The sequence below is a fragment of the Gossypium hirsutum genome, chromosome A08, assembly GCF_007990345.1.
Source record: "Gossypium hirsutum isolate 1008001.06 chromosome A08, Gossypium_hirsutum_v2.1, whole genome shotgun sequence".
Classification (NCBI taxonomy): Eukaryota; Viridiplantae; Streptophyta; class Magnoliopsida; order Malvales; family Malvaceae; genus Gossypium; species Gossypium hirsutum.
In genome coordinates this window covers 21,198,840-21,221,244 of record NC_053431.1, presented here as the reverse complement: position 1 = coordinate 21,221,244, position 22,405 = coordinate 21,198,840, and the positions used below count along the sequence as shown (strand labels likewise).

Below are 22,405 nucleotides of genomic sequence, written 5' to 3'. Positions count from 1 at the left end.
TTGAAATCTAAACTATATACTTTTAAGGATAAATAAAAAATATTAATTAAATTAAATTTTCTATTAAAATTTAAATTTCAAAACTAAATATAAAAACTAATGAATTTAAATTTAATACATAAACATTGATTCAATATGTAATTTAATACATAAAAAAATAACACACACAAACACATAAAGTATTACAATTTCTAAAGCAAAATTCATCCTCATGAGAAAAGAATGCCAATTCATCATCACCTCTCATTAATCAAAGGAAAAAATCAAAAAAAAAAGAAACAATATACAACAGAAGGCTGGTTCAAGCTTATGTGAAGCCAAAGTATTGCCATGCCTGCATATAACTTAGAGAAGTCCTTTGATGCTTTCAATTCAACCGCCAGAAAATCCAAAACACCGAAACAGAAAGCCAAAGTATGCACCTGTAAGCCAAAGTCAGGCCAATAAGGAAATCACTTATACGACCCTCAAAGCCACATATGTCAAAGAACATTATCTGATCTCTTTGAATTATGATATGGAAAGATAAATTTTTAATAATGCCACCATAATGCAAGAATTAGAATTTGTTTCGACAAAAGTCATTGTTCATGTTATTAATCATGTGCCTTTGCATGTACATGCGTTGCATCTAAAACCTACATAGTTTAAATAAAAAATATCACCAAATCCATGGCCTATCCTCAAACAATCTATTATTTAGATATGTAAACAAGTCAAACGCAGCTCATGGCAAAGCATTTTCCTGATCCACTATGTTAGTTGTTTTTATCTTTATTTCTTCCCCGAGTTCAATTTTAAACCTCAAAATATCTAAATATATTGATCCTCAGAATGCTTAATATTGCGGACAACCAACACAATAGTCTAAAACTGGTTTATCTACTATGAAAAAAATACTAAATTGTAAGTTACATAGAGAACAATTTCAATTATTTTCACTTCAGAAAGCACCAAAAGAATTGAACAACCTGCCTAAATTTCATCTGTTAAGGTGGAAAACCTCAGTTACACAAAAGCCTCTCTCAGCCTTTTTGAAATAAATAACTAGCAACTACTATGAATCTTATAGCAAAAATATATATAAGAACAAGTATCTTACCTCTGCAACAAAAGGCCATAATTTGCTCAATTGCTTGTTCAACCATTTTGCCTAAAAGGACAACATAGTGTAAGACAGTAAGCAACTACACTGCATAAAATCTTAACACCAAAATGGAAACACCTTTTTCTACACCTAACACATGCAAATGTATCTAGTCTTTGAGATGCATATTTTATGCCTTGTCGCATAATGCTCTGACCTAAACAAGATAACACGAAAATAGAGTTACAACCAATTATAACCCAGATGAAACAGGGAAGAAAAACGAGGACTTCTATTGATCAACCTGAGAACAAAACAATACAAGTAAAACGTAGAAAAGTCTTGCAAATACACCAAGTTCTTCCGAAATCAACTACATCAAATAAATCAAAAGAATATATAAATGTTTTAAATGGAAGAGAGAAAAAAGCTGATTTTTTTCATTAATTATAACTAAAAGTTCACACGGTGATAGAAACTAATGCTATTGGAATAATATCTTAAAACAAATGTAATATAATAAAATTTGCTATTCAAGTGATGGAAATTAACTAATTAGATCTGCTATTAAAGTGATGGAAATTAACCTCGCGATCAAAACGACCTTGCCTGAGAAGTGCAGGATCTAACAAATCTCTACGATTTGTAGTAGCCGAAAATATAACACCTTTGCCAGTATCAAACCCATCAAGCTCTATTAGTAGCTGATTCAAAGTAGTTTCCCACTCCTGAGTCGCTGTATTATTATACATGTGGTCTGTTGTTTCCTTGAAAATCTCCTGACGTCTGATCAGATAGAAAGAAAGAGATAAAATCATTTACATATGATCTTAAAGACAGCTATGTTTTTCTCCTCTCCACTAAATTCATCTATAGTTATCTTCCTAATCATAATTGCAATGATAATTGGCCTGTAAAAGTATCGAATGTAGCCCATTCTCAGTGTCTTATAAAATACTATAAAAGATAACCAAGGCAACTATATTTCCATTTCCAATCACTTGATTTAAATCAGATGCAAAATATCAATCATGAAACTTTTAGCACCAAAAAGAATCAATTAATGAGAAATTTCAGTACTTGCAAAAAGGATGCAAAGTTAAGTCAAATTAAGAAAATGGCGATGCCTTTTTAACTGATCTTATTCAGCATTAAGCTTCCAGTTATCCAACAAGGTGGTTGAGATTTCAAAATAGCTGGGTTACAATATCAGACAAACCTTTTGATGAATAAAACACTATTAAAACCAGTAACAGAGAGTTGGACAAGCCGATTTGTTAATTGCTTGCCTTGATTTATGCACAATTCCTAATTGAATTTTTGTTTATCATTTAGGTAGAAGGTCATGGCATTCACTCTTCCAATATATGATGTTGACAAATCAAGATTGAAGAGGACAGAAATGAGTTATAGATATGTACTTGGATCCCGAAAATAGAAATGCTTTTCTTTATTTTCCTAATAATTTACCACTATACTATTTATTATGCTATTCTTTTCTTGGATTTATATCAGAAACAGGTCTTGGGAGTTGAAATTTGTGGGGATAGCGTATGTACTCACATGCACAGTATACCCTCAATAATTGGGTATGGTGAACAATTTAAATACACATACTAAGATCTCTGGTTTTGTCCAAATATTCACATAGACTTAGTTGGAAAAGTAGGATAAATTTGATATTAATTAGCTTACCTGCATATAAAGCAGTTCAATGGTTCCACCATTTCCAGTGGACAACACGTTTGTAACATCCACAGCTCGGCAATCACGATACCATGAAGGCCGATCTTTAAGGATTTCAGCGACCTACATGAAAAAGAAAACATATATTGATCAGTCAATTCTTTTCCAAATTTGAGCCAAGAAACGTATCTTTTCAGTAGAAAGCAAAAATGAACTTACTCTTGTAGGATCTAGTCCCACAAGTCCGCATGCACGTGCTGCCACACCACTGCAACCATGAGAAATAGCAACAATTCCAATAGAATCCGGACCAGGCTACACAGGTAAGAAAGATATTAGCAGTAGCCAGCAGGTAAAATTGGCACAGGCATTTGGAGCTAAGATTACTATTCATCAAACAAGAAGTTTTAACAAGGTTAGCTCTTTTTCTTAACTAGCATAATGATATTGGATTACTATTTAATTCAAGTTATGTTCTACAAAGGGAGCAAAAACAAGAGATCCATTTGAGAATATCATATGCATGTTTGAGTCCCAAGGTACAATCTACCTGGAATCTGTATGTAATGATTTAAAAGAAAGATAACAGCATGCTATTACCTAAAAATTGGTTCTCTAGTTTTATCTTTATCAGTATTAATTCATTATTAAAAAAAATCCGTAGATTAAAAAATTTTAAAGGTAAAAAGAAAAGAAAATCCAACTCATATGGGAAACAGGGAAATATTAGTAACCAATAGAAAAATGAGAAAGTGGGGTTGTCCTCGATATTGACATAACAAATATGGATTAGGATGTTGCTTAGAAGATTAGCAAGATTTTATGCTTTGTTATATAAATAAGAATTTATCGATAATGACAATGAATAATGGACTACATTAATATAGTTTAATAGTATTTTACAAAGAATAAAAGAATGATGACAGTAGAGAGAGAGTTACCTTCATCCCAGGCATTTGGACCCACTCGACAGCAGTTCCAGTGACCTTTGAAAGAAACTCTGTTAAAGTTTCCTCTGCAATGTACAAAAGTCTGGAATGCAAAAACAAAAGCACATAAGGCGCACTAGCAATTACACAGCAACAAAACAAAGATTCAATTTCATAGAGAAACGAGGAATGAAAGGGACATAACAATGGGAGTGTATAACAGTGACAAAATTTCCTACTACTACTAACCCTGCAGGGCTGGCGTCCCTTGGCGGATGTTGAGGAGTCAAATGGTGTTGACCACTCGTCACTACTGATTCACAACTTGTATCCGTGGTAGCTAAAGTCGTCTCCAACTACAACAACAACCAAAAAAAAACACCACTGCAATTAACAAAAATTCCCATATTTGAAAGCAAATCAAACACTTTCAAGTAAAGGGTACAAAAAAATTATAATATGATTGTACTGTAAAGTCCTCTTCTTCTTCTTTTTTTTTCCTTTAAAAATATGAAACGTGAAAGGGAAGATGAAGTTCTTACATTTTGAGTCTGTTGGCGGAAATAGTTGTTTTCATAAATAAGTTGTGAAACTTGCTTTTGTAACCTATCATTCTCCTCCATCAACAGTTTATTCATAGCTGTCAACTTCCTATTCACAGCTTGGAGGCGTGATGCTTCTTTTCGTTGTTTTTCTCTACATCTGTGATTAAAAATAAACAAAAATTCAACAACTACATAAAATCATCAAAAAATGGTGGAACCATTGAACTGCTTTATATGCAGATAAGACTTTATACGACACAACCCCACCTTCAACGCCGCCGTCTGGTTCACTGCCATCTCTTTTATCTCAGAGTCTAACTGGAAACCAAATCAAGACTGCTGCTGGAGAGTTTCTTAATTGAAAACAGCAACGGAGGGGTGAGATGGGGGTGTTTTGAGAATATGATTTTAGGGGGAAAAATTAGGGGTTTCAGAGGGGGAAAATTTGGGAATATAACCGTGCCCTTCTGAGATGATTTATTTGTGGCGTTTTTTATAAAAACGCCGTTATTGTTAACATTTTGTAGCGTTTTTCATAAAAACGCCGGTAAAAAATTATTTCATTTTAAATAAAACGACACTGTTTTGCTCTGTTAAAAGTTTTTTTTTTAAATTTTATTTTACTTCAAAAAAAAGTTTTTTATTTTATATGTTAAAAATTATTAGTTAAATAATTTTATAAAATATTTATTATTACTATTTTTTATAAATTAGTTTTTATAAATAAAAAATTAAGTACTCTGAAAATAAATATCGTGTATTTTAATAAGAAAACAAATAATAAATGGCTGTAATTAATTATTAAGTTAAAATTATCCAATGTAAGCAATTAATTTCTCACATATCAAATTTTTATTAAATATTGAGACGTTAATCATGATTTTATATTATTCTTTTCCGATCTAATCTCCATTTCATTAAAGATATTTCTTCCTAACTAAAATATAACTATTTTGCTAGAATTCGATGTGGAATGATTTTTGTTTTTGTATTTCATTTTTATTTGTTATAATCTGGTCCTATCCAAAATAGATAGTTACCTATCCATATCAATGATCTGTTACTTTTTTTATTTATTTATCAATGTTTTTTTAAATCTAATATTTAAATATATCAAATGGTTTAGATTAAATATTTTTAAATATAAAAGTATTAATTGATTGTAAAAAATTTCATCATTTAACAAATCTTAAGTAAATTTTAAATCCTAAACCATTTAATATATATAAAGTTTATCTATTATCTCTTAAATAATTTAAATTATAATCATAATTTTAATATATTAAAATTAATATTAGCTTTTTTACAATTATATAAGAAATTATTTAATATATAAATTAAAAAACACTAATTAATCTAAACCCTAAATTCCTAGCCCCTAACCCTTAAACCTTAAACAATAAAACATAAACCCTTAACCCCTAAACCTTAAACCCCAACCCCCCTAAAACTTAAACCCTAACTTTTAACCCATAAACCATAAACCATAATCCCTAAATCCATAATACATAAACCTTACAATAGTAACTCATAAACATTAAACCCTTAACCATATATCGTAAACCCTAAAATATAATGATAATTAATTCAATATTTTAAAATTAATACTATCTCCTAAAATATAATGATAATTAATTCAATATTTTAAAATTAATACTATCTCATTTACAATTATATAAGAAAATATTTAACATATAAATTAAAAAACAATTAGTCATATACCAAAAATCTTTAAAATTATTTTAAATAATAGTATTTTAATTTTTTCCGTTTTGTGGCGTTTTAAAAAAAAACCCGCTAAAGATCGAGCATTAGCAGTGTTTTTTAAAAAGCGCCGCTAAAGGTGTACTTTTAGCGGCGTTTCTTAAAAAAGCGTCGCTAAAGCCACTAAAATTTCAATACAAAACGATGGCGTTTTACAAAATTATTTTGCGGCGTTTTCTAAAAAGCGCTGCTAAAGGTGTACATATAGCGGCGTTTTTAAAAAAGCGCCGCTAATACTCGATCTTTAGCGACGTTTTTAGAAAGCGCCGCTAAAGCCACCAAAGGCTCAACACAAAACGAAGAAAGTGTTAATTTTTTTGCGGCGCTTTCTAAAAAGCGCCGCTAAAAGTGTACATATAGCGGCGTTTTTAAAAAAGCGCCGCTAATACTCAATCTTTAGCGGCGTTTTTGAAAAGCGCCGCTAATGCTCGTTCTTTAGTGGCGTTCTTCATTCAAACGCCGCTAAAAACCTGTTTTGCTGTAATGAACTTTTCATATTGACTGATGAGTGCTACTTTCATTGTCCTTAAACACTTTGAGTGATCTGAGTGAATCTTTAGTGAGGATGTTAAACTTCGTGAGATTTCGAATCGAGGTAACCACTTAGATAAGGGGAGATGCCTAAGTTTTGCGTGATTAAATATTCAACTTGGATGTTTAAAGCTCTAATGTTCTTTTAGTTGAATTCTCAATGTATGATTACCTGTGGATTATTTTGAGATATTTTCGATAAAGATTATAAGTTGAGAAGGATTTATTTTGATTATGAGCTGAGGATTTTGCTTGAGGACAAGTAAACACTTAAGTGTGGGGGTATTTGATAAACCGTAATTTATACATATTTTTACCCCATGCTTAACACATTTCATGAATGATTTTTCCTTAGAATTGGTGAATTCGATGCTCCTAATGCTTTAATTTCATGTTTTATACTTAGGTGAGCATAGGAGAGCAAAAGGAATGAGAAACGGACCAAAAACGGAGAAAATGGGCCAACATACAAAATCAACATGGCTTGGACTTCCTCACACGGGTAGACCACACGACCGTGTCAATTTGGCAGAATCAAAGCACAACTCACACGGGTAGAACACACGTCCGTGCCATTCTAATAGGTTCTAGCACGGCCTGAAGTAGTCGCACACGGGCGTGTCCCTATCGAGCCCAAGTTGAGTCCAATTTGGGAAAGCCTAATTTCGAGGGTTTTTAGGCATTCTAAAGCCTATAAATACACCCTAAAGGAAGAGGAAAGGGGACGCGGAGAAAAGGAGGCAGGGAACTGCTCAAGGGAAGCCGATTGATCCATCTCAGAAGCCGGATTCACCATAAGACTGAAGATCTCCCCTCAATTTCCCTTCAGGAGTTTTGGGTTTCTTTATGTTTTGTATTCATTATTCTTCTAAGATGTTTTCCTTTTTAGTTATGAACTAAATCCCCTAAATACCTAAGGGGAATGAAACCTAAGATGAATCTTGTTATTATTTTCTAAATTGTATGATAAGTATTTAACTTGTTCTTAATTTTGTGTTCTTAATTCTTGTTTTGATATCCCAGGATACTGATTCAAGATAAGCTCCTATTTAGAGGAGTAATAGACCCTGTCTAAGAGTACATTTGTCATAATTAAGTGAAGTTGATTACGCGCCTAGAGATAGGGTGACAAGATTTTATCGGATTAGGGTGAAACCTAATAAGGGGATCCATAGATCGAGTTAATGCAACCCTAGGGTGTTAATTAGAGAAAAGTCTCAATTATTCAATCTAGGGATTAGACGTTATTAATCTTGAGGGATAATAACATAACTTAGGGATCTCTACGGAACAAGTTAAATGAATAAATCGTCCGATTCGGAGTCAGAATAATAAGTGAAGTCTAGGTGGATTCTTCCTTAGGTATTGTCTTAATTCAATTGTTTTTCCAAAAGTAATTTCCCAATTATGTTTTCTGTGAATTCTTAGTTTAGATAATTAGTTAGTTAAAACAAAACCTTCTTATTCTATACTACTAGTACTTTTAGTTTCTTTGGGTTCGACAATCCGGTCTTGCTAAAACTATACTACTGTTCGATAGGTACACTTGCCTAAATCGTGATAATAGTTAGTTTTAAGAACGGTTAATTATAAATATATAAAACTTACCTGTCACGAAAATCGCGATCACCTATCCTTTTAATTTTGTTGTTGTTATGATGAACATGTTTATGAATATTTGTGATGTTGATATTTTTAATTTAATTAATATCGCTTAAATTTAATACATGTTAGGTTGATTGCATTTCGCCTACTTGAGTTATTGAAATTGTGTTTGTGTTGTTATAGGTCTCGGTAAAATGCTTGATTGAGTAAAACCATGACTAAATTATTCTTACATTACAATTATAAGGTAACTAATGAATTAATTATTTAAATGGATTGAAATTGTAATTAATTGACACAAAATTTAATTAGTGCATGTTTAATCATCTAAGGTAACTGAGGATTAAATTAGCAATCGTATCTAACGATACATTAGCCTTGCATAACTTACAAGATTATTGTGATTAAACTGTTTCAAGGTAGAAATACATTGTTACCTCACGTAACCTTTTATGTGATTATGAGATTGAATTAATTATTTGAATTGGCATAGAGATAAGTACAAGAGATTATTTTAATTTCATAAGTATGTATGTGCATTAACACATTATCTTATTAAAATTTGTTTAATCGGTTGAATTGACATAGAGATATAGTCAGGGGATAAATGGATTTTTGTAGGTAAGTATGTTCATAAGTTAGCAAATTACCGAATTGCCATGAATTTATTTGTAACAACATAAACTTGAGTTTAATAATTCTAAGTTAAGAAATGTAATTAATCTAGCACAATTATGTCATCTTGATTAAAATCATCTTTTGAAATCCTACATTGGAACTTTTATTTTATTTTTATTTATTTTATTTAGTTAAAATCTTAGTTTTTAATCACCTCCTCAAATAAAAATATTTTTCTTCACTAAAGTGTTTTTAATTGATTCATAAATAATTCTTTTCACAATCCCTGTGGGTACGATAACTCTACATTCACTTGTCACTTTATTATTTGTTGCGATTGTGTACACTTTCACATTTTCGTCGTTCTAAGTTTTTGGCGCCGTTGCCAAGGACTGTTTCTGTAACACCCCTAACATGTATCTTCGCCAAAACAGGTTTAAAAAGCATTACCGGAGTTTACAGATCAATTACAATTAATTCATGTCTTTTACTATTTATATCCGAAACAAATCATAATTCAATCATATTGTCCCTTAAATGGACCCTCAAGGTTCTATTTATAGATTAGAAACAAGTCGGGACTAAATCGAAAATTGAGAAAATTTTTCACAAAATTTCAAAAATTTTCCTAGATGCAGGGGACATAGGCCAATGTGGGTAAGCTGTGTGGCTCACATGGCCAAGTGACACGCCCGTGTCTCAAGATATGTGGACATTAGATGTGAGGCACATGACTGTGTCCCAGCCCGTGTCCATACCCGTATAACTCTTTATCTTGAGTCACACGGCCAGTCACATGCCCTTGTTCTAGGCCGTGTGGATAATTTAATTTTCAAAAATTAGGTGCAGGATTCACATGGCCAAGACATACACCTGTGTGCTAGGCTGTGTCACACACAGCTGAGACACACGCCTATGTCTCTACTTGTGTAAACAATTTAAAGCATTCTGTTTCTAAATTTTTAGGATGCAGGGGACACATGGCCAAACCACACGCCCGTGCGCATGGCCGTGTGTCACACACGGTTGAGACAGACGCCCATGTTCCTACTCGTGTGGACGAAAATAGGCCAATTTCAAGGCCACTTTTCTTACCCAATTTTTCCTTCAACCTACAACAATCTTTGCACATTTTCACCAACCAATTTAAGACATTATAACCTACCCCAAATTCAATCTTATGCACAATATATCGCTTCTTAAATGCATTTATCCAATTTACTTATTTGGCTATATTAACATATATATATTACCAAATCATGCATTCTTAAACATACTTGTATAACTCCCATCATTAATCCATTATAATACACATATCAAACATGTTAATACCTTATATAATTACATCAAAATATACCAAGCACTAGCCATTCCAATGGCTAGTTACAACCAAAACATTAGTGTGCCAACATTGGCTAATTTACCTATACATGCCATTTTACTCACAATAAAGTTTACTTTTTATACCAAAATGAGCTGAAGGATAGTGTGATGATACTATGACTGATTCCAACCTTTACGAGCTTCCGAGCACTATAAAACAAAGAAAAGAAAACTGTGTAAGCATTTCAAATGCTTAGTAAGTTCGTATAACAAGAATTTAACTTACCAATTATATTCAATTTAAGTAATCATGTAAATAACATGCATCCCAACAAATTGACCAATTGTCTAACCACATACACTCAATCAAGCAAGTTAGTCATGAATTTCTAAATACTTTTCAAGTAATAAAGATGAACTCATCATGTAATAACTTTCATACATATATCCTTTTCTTATCATATTTCTATATAACATATACATTTCTATGATAAATCATCTCAAGTTCAGATTAGCCATAATAGAACTTTGCCCGTTGAATTTAATTGAAATATCAATGGATACACATGTAGTACACTTAAAGTGTACAAAACTATAAACTGTCAACTCATGTTCAGGGGTACTCCTTAGGGCACATAATTAGGAAACACTCTCTCGAGCCATATAAAAGGATGCTCATGTGAGCCATGTAACATGAAGCTTATCTGGGCTAAATCAGGAAACTCATAAGAGTTTCAAATAGGAAGCTCATTGAGCTTAACAGGTAACTCCAAAGAGTTATTATCAAGGAGCTCCGGATAGCCATATAATAGGATGTTCAAGTGAGCCATATAAGGAAACTCACAAAGAGCCTATATCAGGATGCTCATAAAGAGTTGTGTCTGTGTCTGCAATATATGCAGGATCACAACCAACCATATAACAGGACGCTTGCAAAGAGCTGCGGTAGTCCGTAACATATGCAAGATCACTACTGATCAGGATGCTCACAGAAACCCTGTAATAGAAAGCTCGAGAGGGCTTATAACAGGATGCTCGTAAGATTTGTGGTGTGTCTGTGACATACGCAGGACTACAACCAATTCGGGAAATCCTGTATCCAACGAATTCCATTATTCAAATGGGATTTACCACACATCAGGCTTTGTCAGATATAAGACTTGTAACACCCCGAACCCGAGACCGACACCGGAGTCGGACACGAGATGTTAACAAACTTTGAAAAATTTTTCCAGACACTGCCCAGTCTGAGTACTAGTCGCTTCAAAAATCATATCTTGAGTTTCACAACTCGAAAATCAGTTTTGTGATTTTTCCCTGAAACTAGACTCATGTTCCCACCTATGTATTTTTTTCTAGAATTTTTGGTCGGGCCAATTAGTACAGTTTATTAGTCAAAGTCTCCCATGTTACAGGGGTCGACTACACTGACCTTTTCCCATTACGACTTGGATATCTCTCTTCACAGAACTTCAATACTGATGCCGTTTGTTTCTATGGAAACTAGACTCAGAGAGAAATCCATACATATATGGTATGACCCCTAATTATCTCTGGTCAATTTATAGTGAATTTCCAAAGTCGGAACAGGGAATCCAGAAACTATTCTGGCCCTGTTCCACAAGAACCCGAATATCTCTTACTGTACTGTTCATATGATTGTCTCGTTACTTTCATATGAAAGTAGATTCATCAAGGTTCGATTACATAATTTATTCGCTATTTAATTACACTCCTACGAATTCTTGTGATTTTTCCAATCCACACCACTGCTGCTGTCAGCCTCTGTTTTCAAAGTAAACCTTACCTATTTTCGGGGTTTCATGGACCAACTAGGGCCTTGTCATACATATGCCCACATATGATCATACTTAGCCATTCCAATGGCTGATCATTTGCTCAACACTTCCATTCCAACTATAGTTACATCATGAAACCATCTATACATTCATAAACACGAATGGTCTAATGCCATACTCCACTTCTACAAGCCATTTTCGCATGGCTGTACACTTATACATTTCATAAAGTACTCGAGAAACAACAATGGGTAGTCCTATACATGCCATATCAAAATTCAACCAAAATAGTACCCAAAAGAGCCTTTGATAGTGTGGGCGACTTTGACTTCAAGATCCCGAGTCCGATAGCTGGAGAACCAAAAATCTATAAAACAGAGGAGCAGTGTAACGAGTAAGCAATTTATGCTTAGTAAGTTTTGAGCAAGGAATTCCAGCATAAACAAAGAATAACACACATTTAGCTAAACGGAATATTTCATAATACGCAATTTACCGATATCAAACTTGCTTCACAACATTAACAACCCTTATGTACATACACAATAGACTAACTTAGCCGAAGGCCGGTAGCTCGTTTATCAACTGAGCGAACATTTATTTGTAAGGGCTCGATTAAATTCAACACATACGTAACATATCCCCATATTGGGATGTTTTTCGAGTATTCGCTGGAATTTTACAGCAAGCTCATTCATTACCAAATCACGTACCTTCGGGATTTAACCGGATATAGCTCCTCGTTCAAATGCCTTCGGGACATAGCCCGGTTTTAGTAACTCACACAATGCCTTCGGGACATAACCCGGATTTAATAACTCGCACGAATGCCTTCGGGACTTAACCCGGATTTAGTATCTCGCACAAAGGCCTTCGGGGCTTAACCCGGAATTTGTATCTCGTACAAATGCCTTCGGATCCTAGTCCGGATATATTCACTTAGCACAAAGCCTTCGGGACTTAGCCCGGACAGCATTCAATTAATCATGCACATCTAACAATAATTCATGGCACATTCATATTTCATTTTCATTTGCGAAACTCAAACACAAGGCACATATCGTCCTTGCACATTCGGCTCAATAGCCACACATAGAGCACGATTTAATCACATCGTAATTTAAGCTCTCTTACTCAAGAACTTACCTCGGGTGTTGTCGAACGATTCCGCTAGCTATTCAACCACTTTTTCCTTCCCTTTATCGGATTTATTTCCCCTTTGCTCTTGAGCTTAATTAAACAAATAAATTGATTTCATCATTTAGGCATCAAAAAGATGAACACAAGGCACTTAGCCCATATTTATACATTAGACATTAAAGTCTCATACATGCAAAAATCATGCATCAACACAACATATTAGCTAATTTCTTTCCCCTTGGCCGAATATGCATGTCTATTTTTGGGGTCGATTTCAACACTTAATACACACATATACACACTAGTAAAGCATCCTCCCCCTTTTCATCAATTTAACACATGCATTGCTCATTAACATGCAAAGTTACATTCGGCCTTAGCACACATCTTGCTAGCCGATTCTTCTCTATTTAGCAACCAATGCACATATGTGCTCACACAAAAATGCTAAAAAGGAGGTTCAAGAATCATCAAGCCATCATCACATGCATCATTAACAAGCTTCATATTTTGCATGCAATGGCATTAACACAACCTCCACCTAGGCCGAATCTTAACTCATCCTCATGCCTCATCACCACAACATCAAACACCAACCAAGAATGATGCATCCATGGTCAAGTGCCAATTCCATCACATAGCAAGATTTAGACCATGGGCTAGGTAGAACTCAAGCTAACAACTAAAACATGCATGCATCTCATGGAACATCATCAAACATACCTTAGCCTAGCTACATGCATGGCCGAATCTCTTCACCTTTCTTCTTCTTTCCTCCTTAAAATTTTTGGCCAAGGATGAACCAAAGGATGAGAAAATTTTTTTCTTTGTTTTTCTTTCTAATTTAGGCTAAATGAAGGTGAGAAAAGGATGAACAAAGATCTTCTCCTCTCTTTTCTTTAGCTCACGGCAATGGGGGGGGAAAAGAGTCAACTACACACTTTTTTTTTGTGTATTCATCATACTCCTTTTCATTATTTAATTTCCATGCCTATTATTTTATTTTTTTCCACCCATGATGCACCAACAAAACATGTCTATGACATGTCTTGGCCATCAAACTTGGTCTACCATGCTTGTCATGGCCGTCCACTACTAGTAGGGGGGAATTTGACATGCAAGTCCCCCCTTTGTCCACATGCACTAATAGGTCCTCACACATTGACCTATCACATTTTAGAATTTTCTCACATAAGTCCTATTGACTAAATTCACATGAAATCAACCAAATTGAAGCTTGAAATTTTCACACATTCATAATTACATATTCTAGACAATAAGTATCACATTCAAACATTTCGGTGACTCGGTTTAGCGGTCCCGAAACCACTTCCCGACTAGGGTCAATTTTGGGCTGTCACAACTCTCCCCCACTTAAGAAATTTTCGTCCCCGAAAATCTTACCGGTAAATAGGTTTGGGTATCGTTCTTTCATCGAGCTCTCGGTCTCCCAAGTAGCTTCCTCGATCCCGTTTTTGAGCCATAACACCTTTACTAGCGGAACTCTTTTGTTTCGCAACTCCTTCACTTCACGAGCTAGGATACGCATCGGTTCTTCTTCATAGCTCATGTCGACTTGAATTTCAACCTCTGATGGGCTAATTATATGCGATGGATCAGATCGATAGCGTCGAAGCATCGAAACATGAAAGACGTCATGAATCTTTTCTAGCTCCGGGGGCAAAATCAATCTATACGCAACCGGACCAACTCGTTCGGAGATTTCGTACGGCCCAATGAATCTTGGGCTCAACTTGCCCTTACGGCCGAACCTGAGTATCTTTTTCCAAGGTGAAACCTTAAGGAACACTTTGTCTCCCACCTGATACTCGATGTCTTTTCGTTTCAAGTCTGCGTACGACTTCTGACGATCCGTGGCTACCTTCAGACTTTCACGGATTACCTTTACTTTCTGTTCAGCATCTTTAATCAAATCAACTCCGAAAATTTTACTTTCACCGAGCTCGATCCAAAACAATGGTGTACGGCATTTACGACCGTACAAAGCCTCGTAAGGTGCCATCTTAATACTTGATTGAAAACTATTGTTGTAAGCGAATTCAATCAAAGGTAAATACCGTTCCCATGAACTACTGAACTCAAGGATGCAACATCTCAACATATCCTCAAGTATCTGAATTATCCGCTCGGATTGACCATCGGTTTGGGGGTGAAAAGCAGTGCTAAAATGCAGCTTGGTACCCAGAGCTGCTTGCAATTTCTTCCAAAATCGTGAGGTGAATCTCGGATCTCTATCCGACACGATAGAAACAGGTACCCCGTGTAATCTCACAATTTGATAAACGTACAATTCAGCTAGTTTATCCAATGAAATATCCGTACGTACGGGGATGAAATGAGCCGACTTAGTCAGTCTATCAACAACAACCCATATCGCATCCTTCTTACTTGCTGACAAGGGCAGTCCGGACACAAAGTCCATTGTGACTCGATCCCATTTCCACTCGGGTATCATGATCGGCTGGAGTAATCCTGAAGGCACTTGATGTTCCGCTTTCACTTGTTGACATATTAAACATCTCAAAACAAAGTCGGAGATGTCCCGTTTCATACCATGCCACCAAAATTGACGTTTCAAATCGTTGTACATTTTTGTACTCCCCGGGTGAATTGACATTCGGCTACAATGGGCTTCGTTCAGAATCATCGAAATGAGTTCCGAATTCCTTGGAACACACAAACGATTTCTGAACCTCAAACAATCATCATCATCAATTTGAAACTCCGATTCCTCGTTCGGAAAACACTTAGCCCGTTTTGCAACCAATTCATCATCGACTTTCTGAGCTTCACGAATTTGGTGAGTCAATAATGGTTTAGCTTTTAATTCAGCTACTAACACATTGTCTGGTAGAACAGACAAATGCACGTTCATCGCTCGTAAAGCAAACAATGACTTCCGGCTTAAGGCGTCCGCAACCACGTTAGCCTTTCCCGGGTGGTAATCAATGACAAGCTCGTAATCTTTCAACAACTCAAGCCAACGTCTTTGTCGCAGATTCAAGTCTCGTTGAGTCATCAAATATTTGAGACTTTTGTGATCCGAAAATACATGGCACTTCTCACCAAACAGATAATGTCGCCATATTTTTAAAGCAAACACGATGGCAGCTAGTTCGAGATCATGGGTCGGATAATTCCTCTCGTGTGGCTTCAATTGTCTCGACGCATAGGCCACGACTCGACCTTTTTGCATCAATACGCAACCCAACCCAAGTAGGGATGCGTCACTATAAATGACAAACTCTTTACCTGATTCGGGTTGCACCAAAATTGGAGCTTCAGTCAAATGAGTTTTCAGTTGGTCGAAACTTTTCTGACATTTCTCCGTCCACTCGAACTTAACATCCTTTTGAAGTAGCTTCGTCATTGGTGTGGCTATCATCGAGAAACCTTTCACAAATCGTCGGTAATAACCGGCGAGCCCCAAAAAGCTCCGAACTTCAGTAATATTTCTCGGAGGTTTCCAGTCAAGTATGGCTGAAATTTTGTTCGGGTCAACTCGAATACCCGACGCGGATACCACATGACCCAAGAAGCTAACCTCTCTTGACCAGAACTCACACTTACTGAACTTAGCATATAACTGCTTATCCCGCAAAATTTGCAGCACTAGCCTCAGATGCTCAGCATGTTCGGTCTCATCTCTTGAATAGACCAAAATGTCATCAATGAACACAACTACGAATCGATCCAAATACGGTCTGAAGATCTGATTCATCAAATCCATAAATACTGCAGGGGCATTAGTGAGCCCAAACGGCATCACTAAGAATTCGTAGTGACCATATCTTGTTCTGAAGGCAGTTTTAGGAATATCTGAATCTCAAATTCGCAACTGATAATAGCCCGATCTCAAATCTATTTTTGAGAACACTGAGGCTCCCTTCAGTTGGTCGAACAAATCATCGATGCGCGGCAACGGATATTTGTTCTTTATCGTCACTTTATTCAGCTGACGATAGTCAATGCACAACCTCATGGTTCCGTCCTTCTTTTTCACGAACAATACTGGTGCACCCCAAGGTGAGAAACTTGGTCGAGCGAAACCTCTATCCGTCAGTTCTTGCAACTGAGCTTTCAACTCCTTTAACTCGGTTGGTGCCATACGATACGGAGCTATCGAAATCGGCGTAGTCCCAGGTACAAGCTCAATACCAAACTCTACCTCCCGAACAGGTGGTAAACCCGGTAATTCTTCCGGAAAAACATCCGGGTATTCACAAACCACCGGCACAGATTCAGGTTTCTTTTCTAATTCTTTGTCATCAAGTACATACGCAAGGTATGCTTCGCACCCTTTTCTTACATATTTCTGTGCCAACATTGCTGATATTACAGCTGGCATCCCCTCCAAGTCCGCAGACTCAATTCGGACTACTTCGTTATTTGCGCACCTCAAATCAATAGTCTTGCTCTTGCAATTCACAATCGCATCATGCGCGGTCAACCAATCCAAACCAAGGATAACATCAAATTCATCAAACGGCAAAAGCATCAAGTCCGCCGGAAAACAGGAACCTCGAATTTCCAGGGGACATTTCTCACACACTTTGTCGACAAGCACGTAATGACCCAAGGGATTTGACACCCGAATTACAAACTCAGTAGACTCAATAGGTAAAGTCTTACTGGATGCTAAGGTTTCACATATGTAAGAATGAGTAGAACCAGGGTCAATCAAAGCAATTACATTAGTATCAAAGAGAGTGAATGTACCGGTAATAACATCAGGCGAAGAAGCATCCTCGCGGGCACGTATAGCATAAGCTCTAGCAGGCGCACGAGCTTCGGATCTGGTTATATCATCTCTAGATCCTCTCTGACCACCACTAGCATTGCCTGTATTTCCAGATGGTCTACCTCGAGCAGTGGTAGCACCCGGTTTCCCACTCTGATTTTCATTCTGTTCAAACAACCTCGGGCAATCTTTAATGAAGTGGTCAACTGATCCGCACTTGTAACAGGAGCGGTCAGGGAATCTACAACTCCCCGAATGACATTTACCGCAATATCGACATTTCGTTCTATCTCGACGTTCATTCCCAACACTGGCGACCGAAGTGCCTCGTGTACCCACAGGGGGTCGATCACGATCTCGTCTAAAAAGGCCCGAAGTGCCTCTAAACTGGCCCGCATCATCTCGAAATCTCTTCGATGTCTGTTGAAGAGACCTTCCCGAGGATCTTTTACGAAACTCTCCAGTTCCCTCATCAACTCTTTGCTTTTCTTTTCTAAGCTCTTCGGCTTTACAAGCTCGTTCAACAAGTACCACGAACTCTCGTATTTCAAGAACGCCAACGAACATTTTTATATCTTCATTCAGCCCATCCTCGAAGCGTTTACACATAATAGCTTCGGACGAAACACATTCCCGAGCGTATTTGCTAAGTCTAACAAATTTTCGCTCGTAATCAGTAACCGACATGGAGCCTTGCTTAAGCTCAAGAAATTCCTTCCGTTTTTTATCAATAAATCTCTGACTGATATACTTTTTCCGAAACTCAGTTTGGAAAAACTCCCAAGTTACTTGCTCTCGGGGCACAACAGAAGTCAGAGTACTCCACCAATAGTAGGCAGAATCACGTAGCAAGGAGATAGCACACTTTAGGCATTCATCGGGTGTACAAGATAGCTCATCGAGTACCCGGATAGTGTTGTCCAGCCAAAATTCAGCTTGCTCGGCATCATCGCTATCCATAGCCTTAAATTCAGTAGCCCCATGTTTTCGGATTCTGTCAACTGGGGGCTTATTTGACCTTATTTGGTCCGTTACCGGTGGTATTGTAGGTGCGGGGGTAGTATTTGTCGGGAATGGAGGTTGTGGAACAGCCATATTAGTTCGAATGTATTGGTTGAACCAATCATTCATCACGCTATAGAATGCTTGTCTAGCTTCATCATTCGGATTACTAGCATTAGGTTGAGAGTCTGTCGGCACTGTCCCTTGTGCGGGAGCAGGCGCTACACTCTCAAGATCATCAGCTACCTCTCGGTTGTTATAACTATAATCAGTTAACTAGTTAGTTAATAAACAAACTATTACGTCTGTTGTTAAAGTCAGTTAGTGCAGTTTAACCTTCCTGCTCTATAAATAAACAGCAACTTTGTACTGAAGTTTTCAAGAGTTTTAATAAAAGATTAGTTCGTATCATATCTTAACATGGTATCAGAGGTTTATTACTTCTTGTAGTTTTTTTTTTCTTCTTTTCTTATTTTTGTGTTTGATGGATCTGCCTTCCAGTCCTTCTGGTGTGCAATCCGCTGCTTATACAATGGTGTCTAATCTTGCTGATGGAATTGTTGATAGTCGTTTTTTTGCAACCAAGAAAATTAGCGTATTGCTTGATGATAATAACTATTTGCTATGGCGTCAGCAGATTCTTTTGGCGCTCAAAACCCATCGTCTACAGCATTTTCTTGACTTAAGCACGACTGCTCCGCCTCAACAGGTTATGGATCAAAGTGGGGTTCCTCAGGAGAATCCGGAGTTTGCCAGGTTTGAGCAACAAGACTGCGCTCTTGCCTCCTGGCTGTTATCTTCTGTAAGTCCGGGTGTATTGCCACATCTTATTGGTATGGATTCCAGTGCTCAAATCTGGAATGCCATTGTTACTTTGTATGGCAGCAAGACAACATCTAGGTTGATGTCGTATAGGAGAGCCTTGCATGCACAAAGGAAAGGAGATCTCTCTATGAAAGAATTTCTTGTGAAAATCAAAACCTATTGTGATAGTCTTGCGAGCTGTGGGGAAATTATTAGTGATCATGAGCACATCACTGCCATTCTTAATGGCTTGCCACCTGAGTATGAGTCCGTCATCACGATTGTCACCTCCAGCCAGGTTCCGTATACGCTCCAAGGAGTTACAACCATTCTTCTTGATGCTGAGACACGACAACAAGTTATCGTATGTGAGGTTCCTAGTTCGGCAAATTTAGTATCTAGTCAGGTTCCGAATGTTGTGAATGAGAATGTATCCACACCAGATTATCGACCTTCTTCTAATAACAGAGGACGTGGGCGTGGTCGTTCGTATGGGTCAAGAGTGCAATGTCAGTTGTGTGGGAAGACCGGGCATCTTGTTGATCGGTGTTACCATCGCTTCGATGCGTCATATAAAAGTATAGGTTACAGACCTTCTTCAGCCCCTCAAGCAAATCTCAGTATGTTTGGAGCAGGTTATCTGACTCCATCTTGGGTCGGCCCTACACCTGCAGTGAATCCGAATGTTTCCTCAGGTTGGTATTGTCCACCTACTCAAATTTCTAACTGGTCTAATCCATTTCTTCCTGCCTCTCCACAGCATGGTAACGTGTCTCAAGTCTCTGCATCCACTCCAACTCTACAGTCTCAAGCCTTTCTTACAACTCCTGGAACGGTGGCGGATAATGCCTGGTACCCCGACTCTGGAGCCACTCATCATCTGACCAATTCAGGGGCATCAATCAGTGAAACTATACCGTACAACGGTCCAGGTAAAGTTTATGTGGGTAATGGATCCGCTCTTCCTGTTATGTCAATGGGTCAATCATCCTTAATTACTCGATCACGACCTTTGCTTATGAAGTCGTTGCTGCATGTTCCCGGCATAACAAAGAATTTGCTTTCTGTTTCCAAATTTACCAAGGATAATAATGTGATGTTTGAGTTTTATCCCACACAGTGCCAAGTACGTGATCTACAGACGAGAAAGGTTCTTCTTGCTGGTTCTGTAAGTGACGGGTTATACAAGCTACACTCGAATGCTTCTGACTCAAAGATGAACTCTGCTCACTGTTTAACTGCCAGCACTATGGTACCACTTGATGTTTGGCATTATAGACTAGGGCATCCCTGTAATGCCACGCTTAAAAAAGCGTTGACTCAATGTAATATCTCAGTTGTTGAAAATAAAAATACTGCTTGTTGTGTTGCTTGTCATTTAGGGAAGGAACGCAAGCAACCTTTTGCACACTCTAATTCTGAATACACTGCCCCATTACAACTAGTAGCTGCTGATGTTTGGGGACCTGCTCCAGTCACATCAAATGGCTTTCGCTACTATGTTGCTTTCACAGATGCCTATTCAAGATATACGTGGATATATTTTCTTAAAAGAAAGTCTGATGTTCTGAGTGTGTTTCCTCTTTTTCATAGACAAGCTGAACGGCTTCTTGGGTGCAAGTTGAAAGCTTTGCAAACTGATGGTGGTGGAGAGTTTCAATCTTTGGCTGGTTATTTGTTACATCATGGTATTATTCGACGTGTCACATGCCCATATACGTCTCAACAGAATGGTCTGGTAGAGCGCAAACACAGGCAAGTTGTTGAAACCGGTCTCTCTATGATGGCTCACGCAAGTCTACCCATCACCTACTGGAATGATGCGTTTTCTAGTGCTGTTTTCTTGGTGAACAGGTTGCCTACTTCTCCCTTAGGGGTATCCCCTTATGAAAAGTTGTTTCATGAGCGTCCCAACTATTGTTTTCTACGGGTATTTGGTTGCTTGTGTTTTCCTAATCTACGGCCATTTAATAACTCCAAGTTGCAGTTTAGATCCAGTCCATGTACATTTCTAGGGTATTCCCCTAGTCATAAAGGCTATCGTTGTCAGGCAGTTGATGGTCGGGTGTATATCTCTCGCCATGTTACTTTTCATGAAGGAGAGTTTCCGTTCAAACAGTCTCCCTCCCAGACAACAGTTGCTCAACCTCCTGCTTCTGTTTCTAGCTCCAAGTTGCTGGTTCTTCATTCCAGCCCAACTGTTTCAGCTCCATCCACTACATCAGTTTTACCTGAGCCTTGTAATACTTTAGCTCGACAGCACAGTCCAATGGTCTCCTTCAGTAATAATTTGCTTTCTGACAGCACTAATTCAGATCATGGTTCTCGGTTACATACCAGCTTACACCAGTCTTCAGTTGGCCCTACTATTCCTACTGAACCTAGTTCGTTGCCTGTAAACTCACATGCAATGACTACCAGAAGCAAAGCGGGTATTTATAAACCAAAGGCATATCTTAGTAGTGTTAGTCATGAGGTTCCAAAGACTCCTACTAATATTCATGATGCCATGCAACATGGCTGCTGGCAAACTGCTGTTCAAGAGGAGTTACAGGCCCTACTTCGCAACAAGACGTGGGATCTCTGCCCTCTCCCTGACAATCGAAAGATTATTGGCTGCAAATGGCTTTTTAAGGTCAAAAAGCGGGCTGATGGCACTGTGGAGCGGTATAAGGCGCGGTTGGTGGCCAAAGGGTTTTCTCAACACCCGGGTTTTGATTTTCGAGACACATTTAGCCCCGTTGTTAAAGCAGCAACAATTAGAACTGTTTTATCTATTGCAGTCATGCATGGCTGGGTTCTAAGGCAAG

General features: G+C 37.4%; 1 protein-coding gene and 2 long non-coding RNA genes across 4 annotated transcripts; all 3 read right to left on the bottom strand.

The window, feature by feature from the left end:
* Positions 1 to 90: 90 nt before the first annotated feature.
* LOC121204563 (uncharacterized) lies at positions 91 to 1,445 on the bottom strand. 2 transcript variants are annotated; one of them, XR_005899621.1, is made up of 3 exons: positions 1,392 to 1,442; positions 1,103 to 1,304; positions 91 to 422 (listed from the first exon to the last, which is right to left on the bottom strand). It is a non-coding gene; the product is annotated as an uncharacterized lncRNA (long non-coding RNA). The 2 variants fall into 2 exon arrangements; XR_005899620.1 differs by having other exon boundaries at positions 1,103 to 1,445.
* Positions 1,446 to 1,640: 195 nt separating this feature from the next.
* On the bottom strand, positions 1,641 to 3,298 carry LOC121205004 (homeobox-leucine zipper protein ATHB-15-like). The gene is made up of 4 exons (XM_041075935.1): positions 3,254 to 3,298; positions 2,993 to 3,088; positions 2,783 to 2,896; positions 1,641 to 1,873 (listed from the first exon to the last, which is right to left on the bottom strand). Exons 1-4 carry the CDS (start codon positions 3,296 to 3,298, stop codon positions 1,832 to 1,834), a joined length of 297 nt encoding a protein of 98 aa, XP_040931869.1. The 3' UTR covers positions 1,641 to 1,831.
* A 1,006-nt stretch (positions 3,299 to 4,304) lies between these two features.
* On the bottom strand, positions 4,305 to 4,723 carry LOC121204562 (uncharacterized). Its single transcript, XR_005899619.1, has 2 exons — positions 4,515 to 4,723; positions 4,305 to 4,404 (listed from the first exon to the last, which is right to left on the bottom strand). It is a non-coding gene; the product is annotated as an uncharacterized lncRNA (long non-coding RNA).
* Positions 4,724 to 22,405: the final 17,682 nt, after the last annotated feature.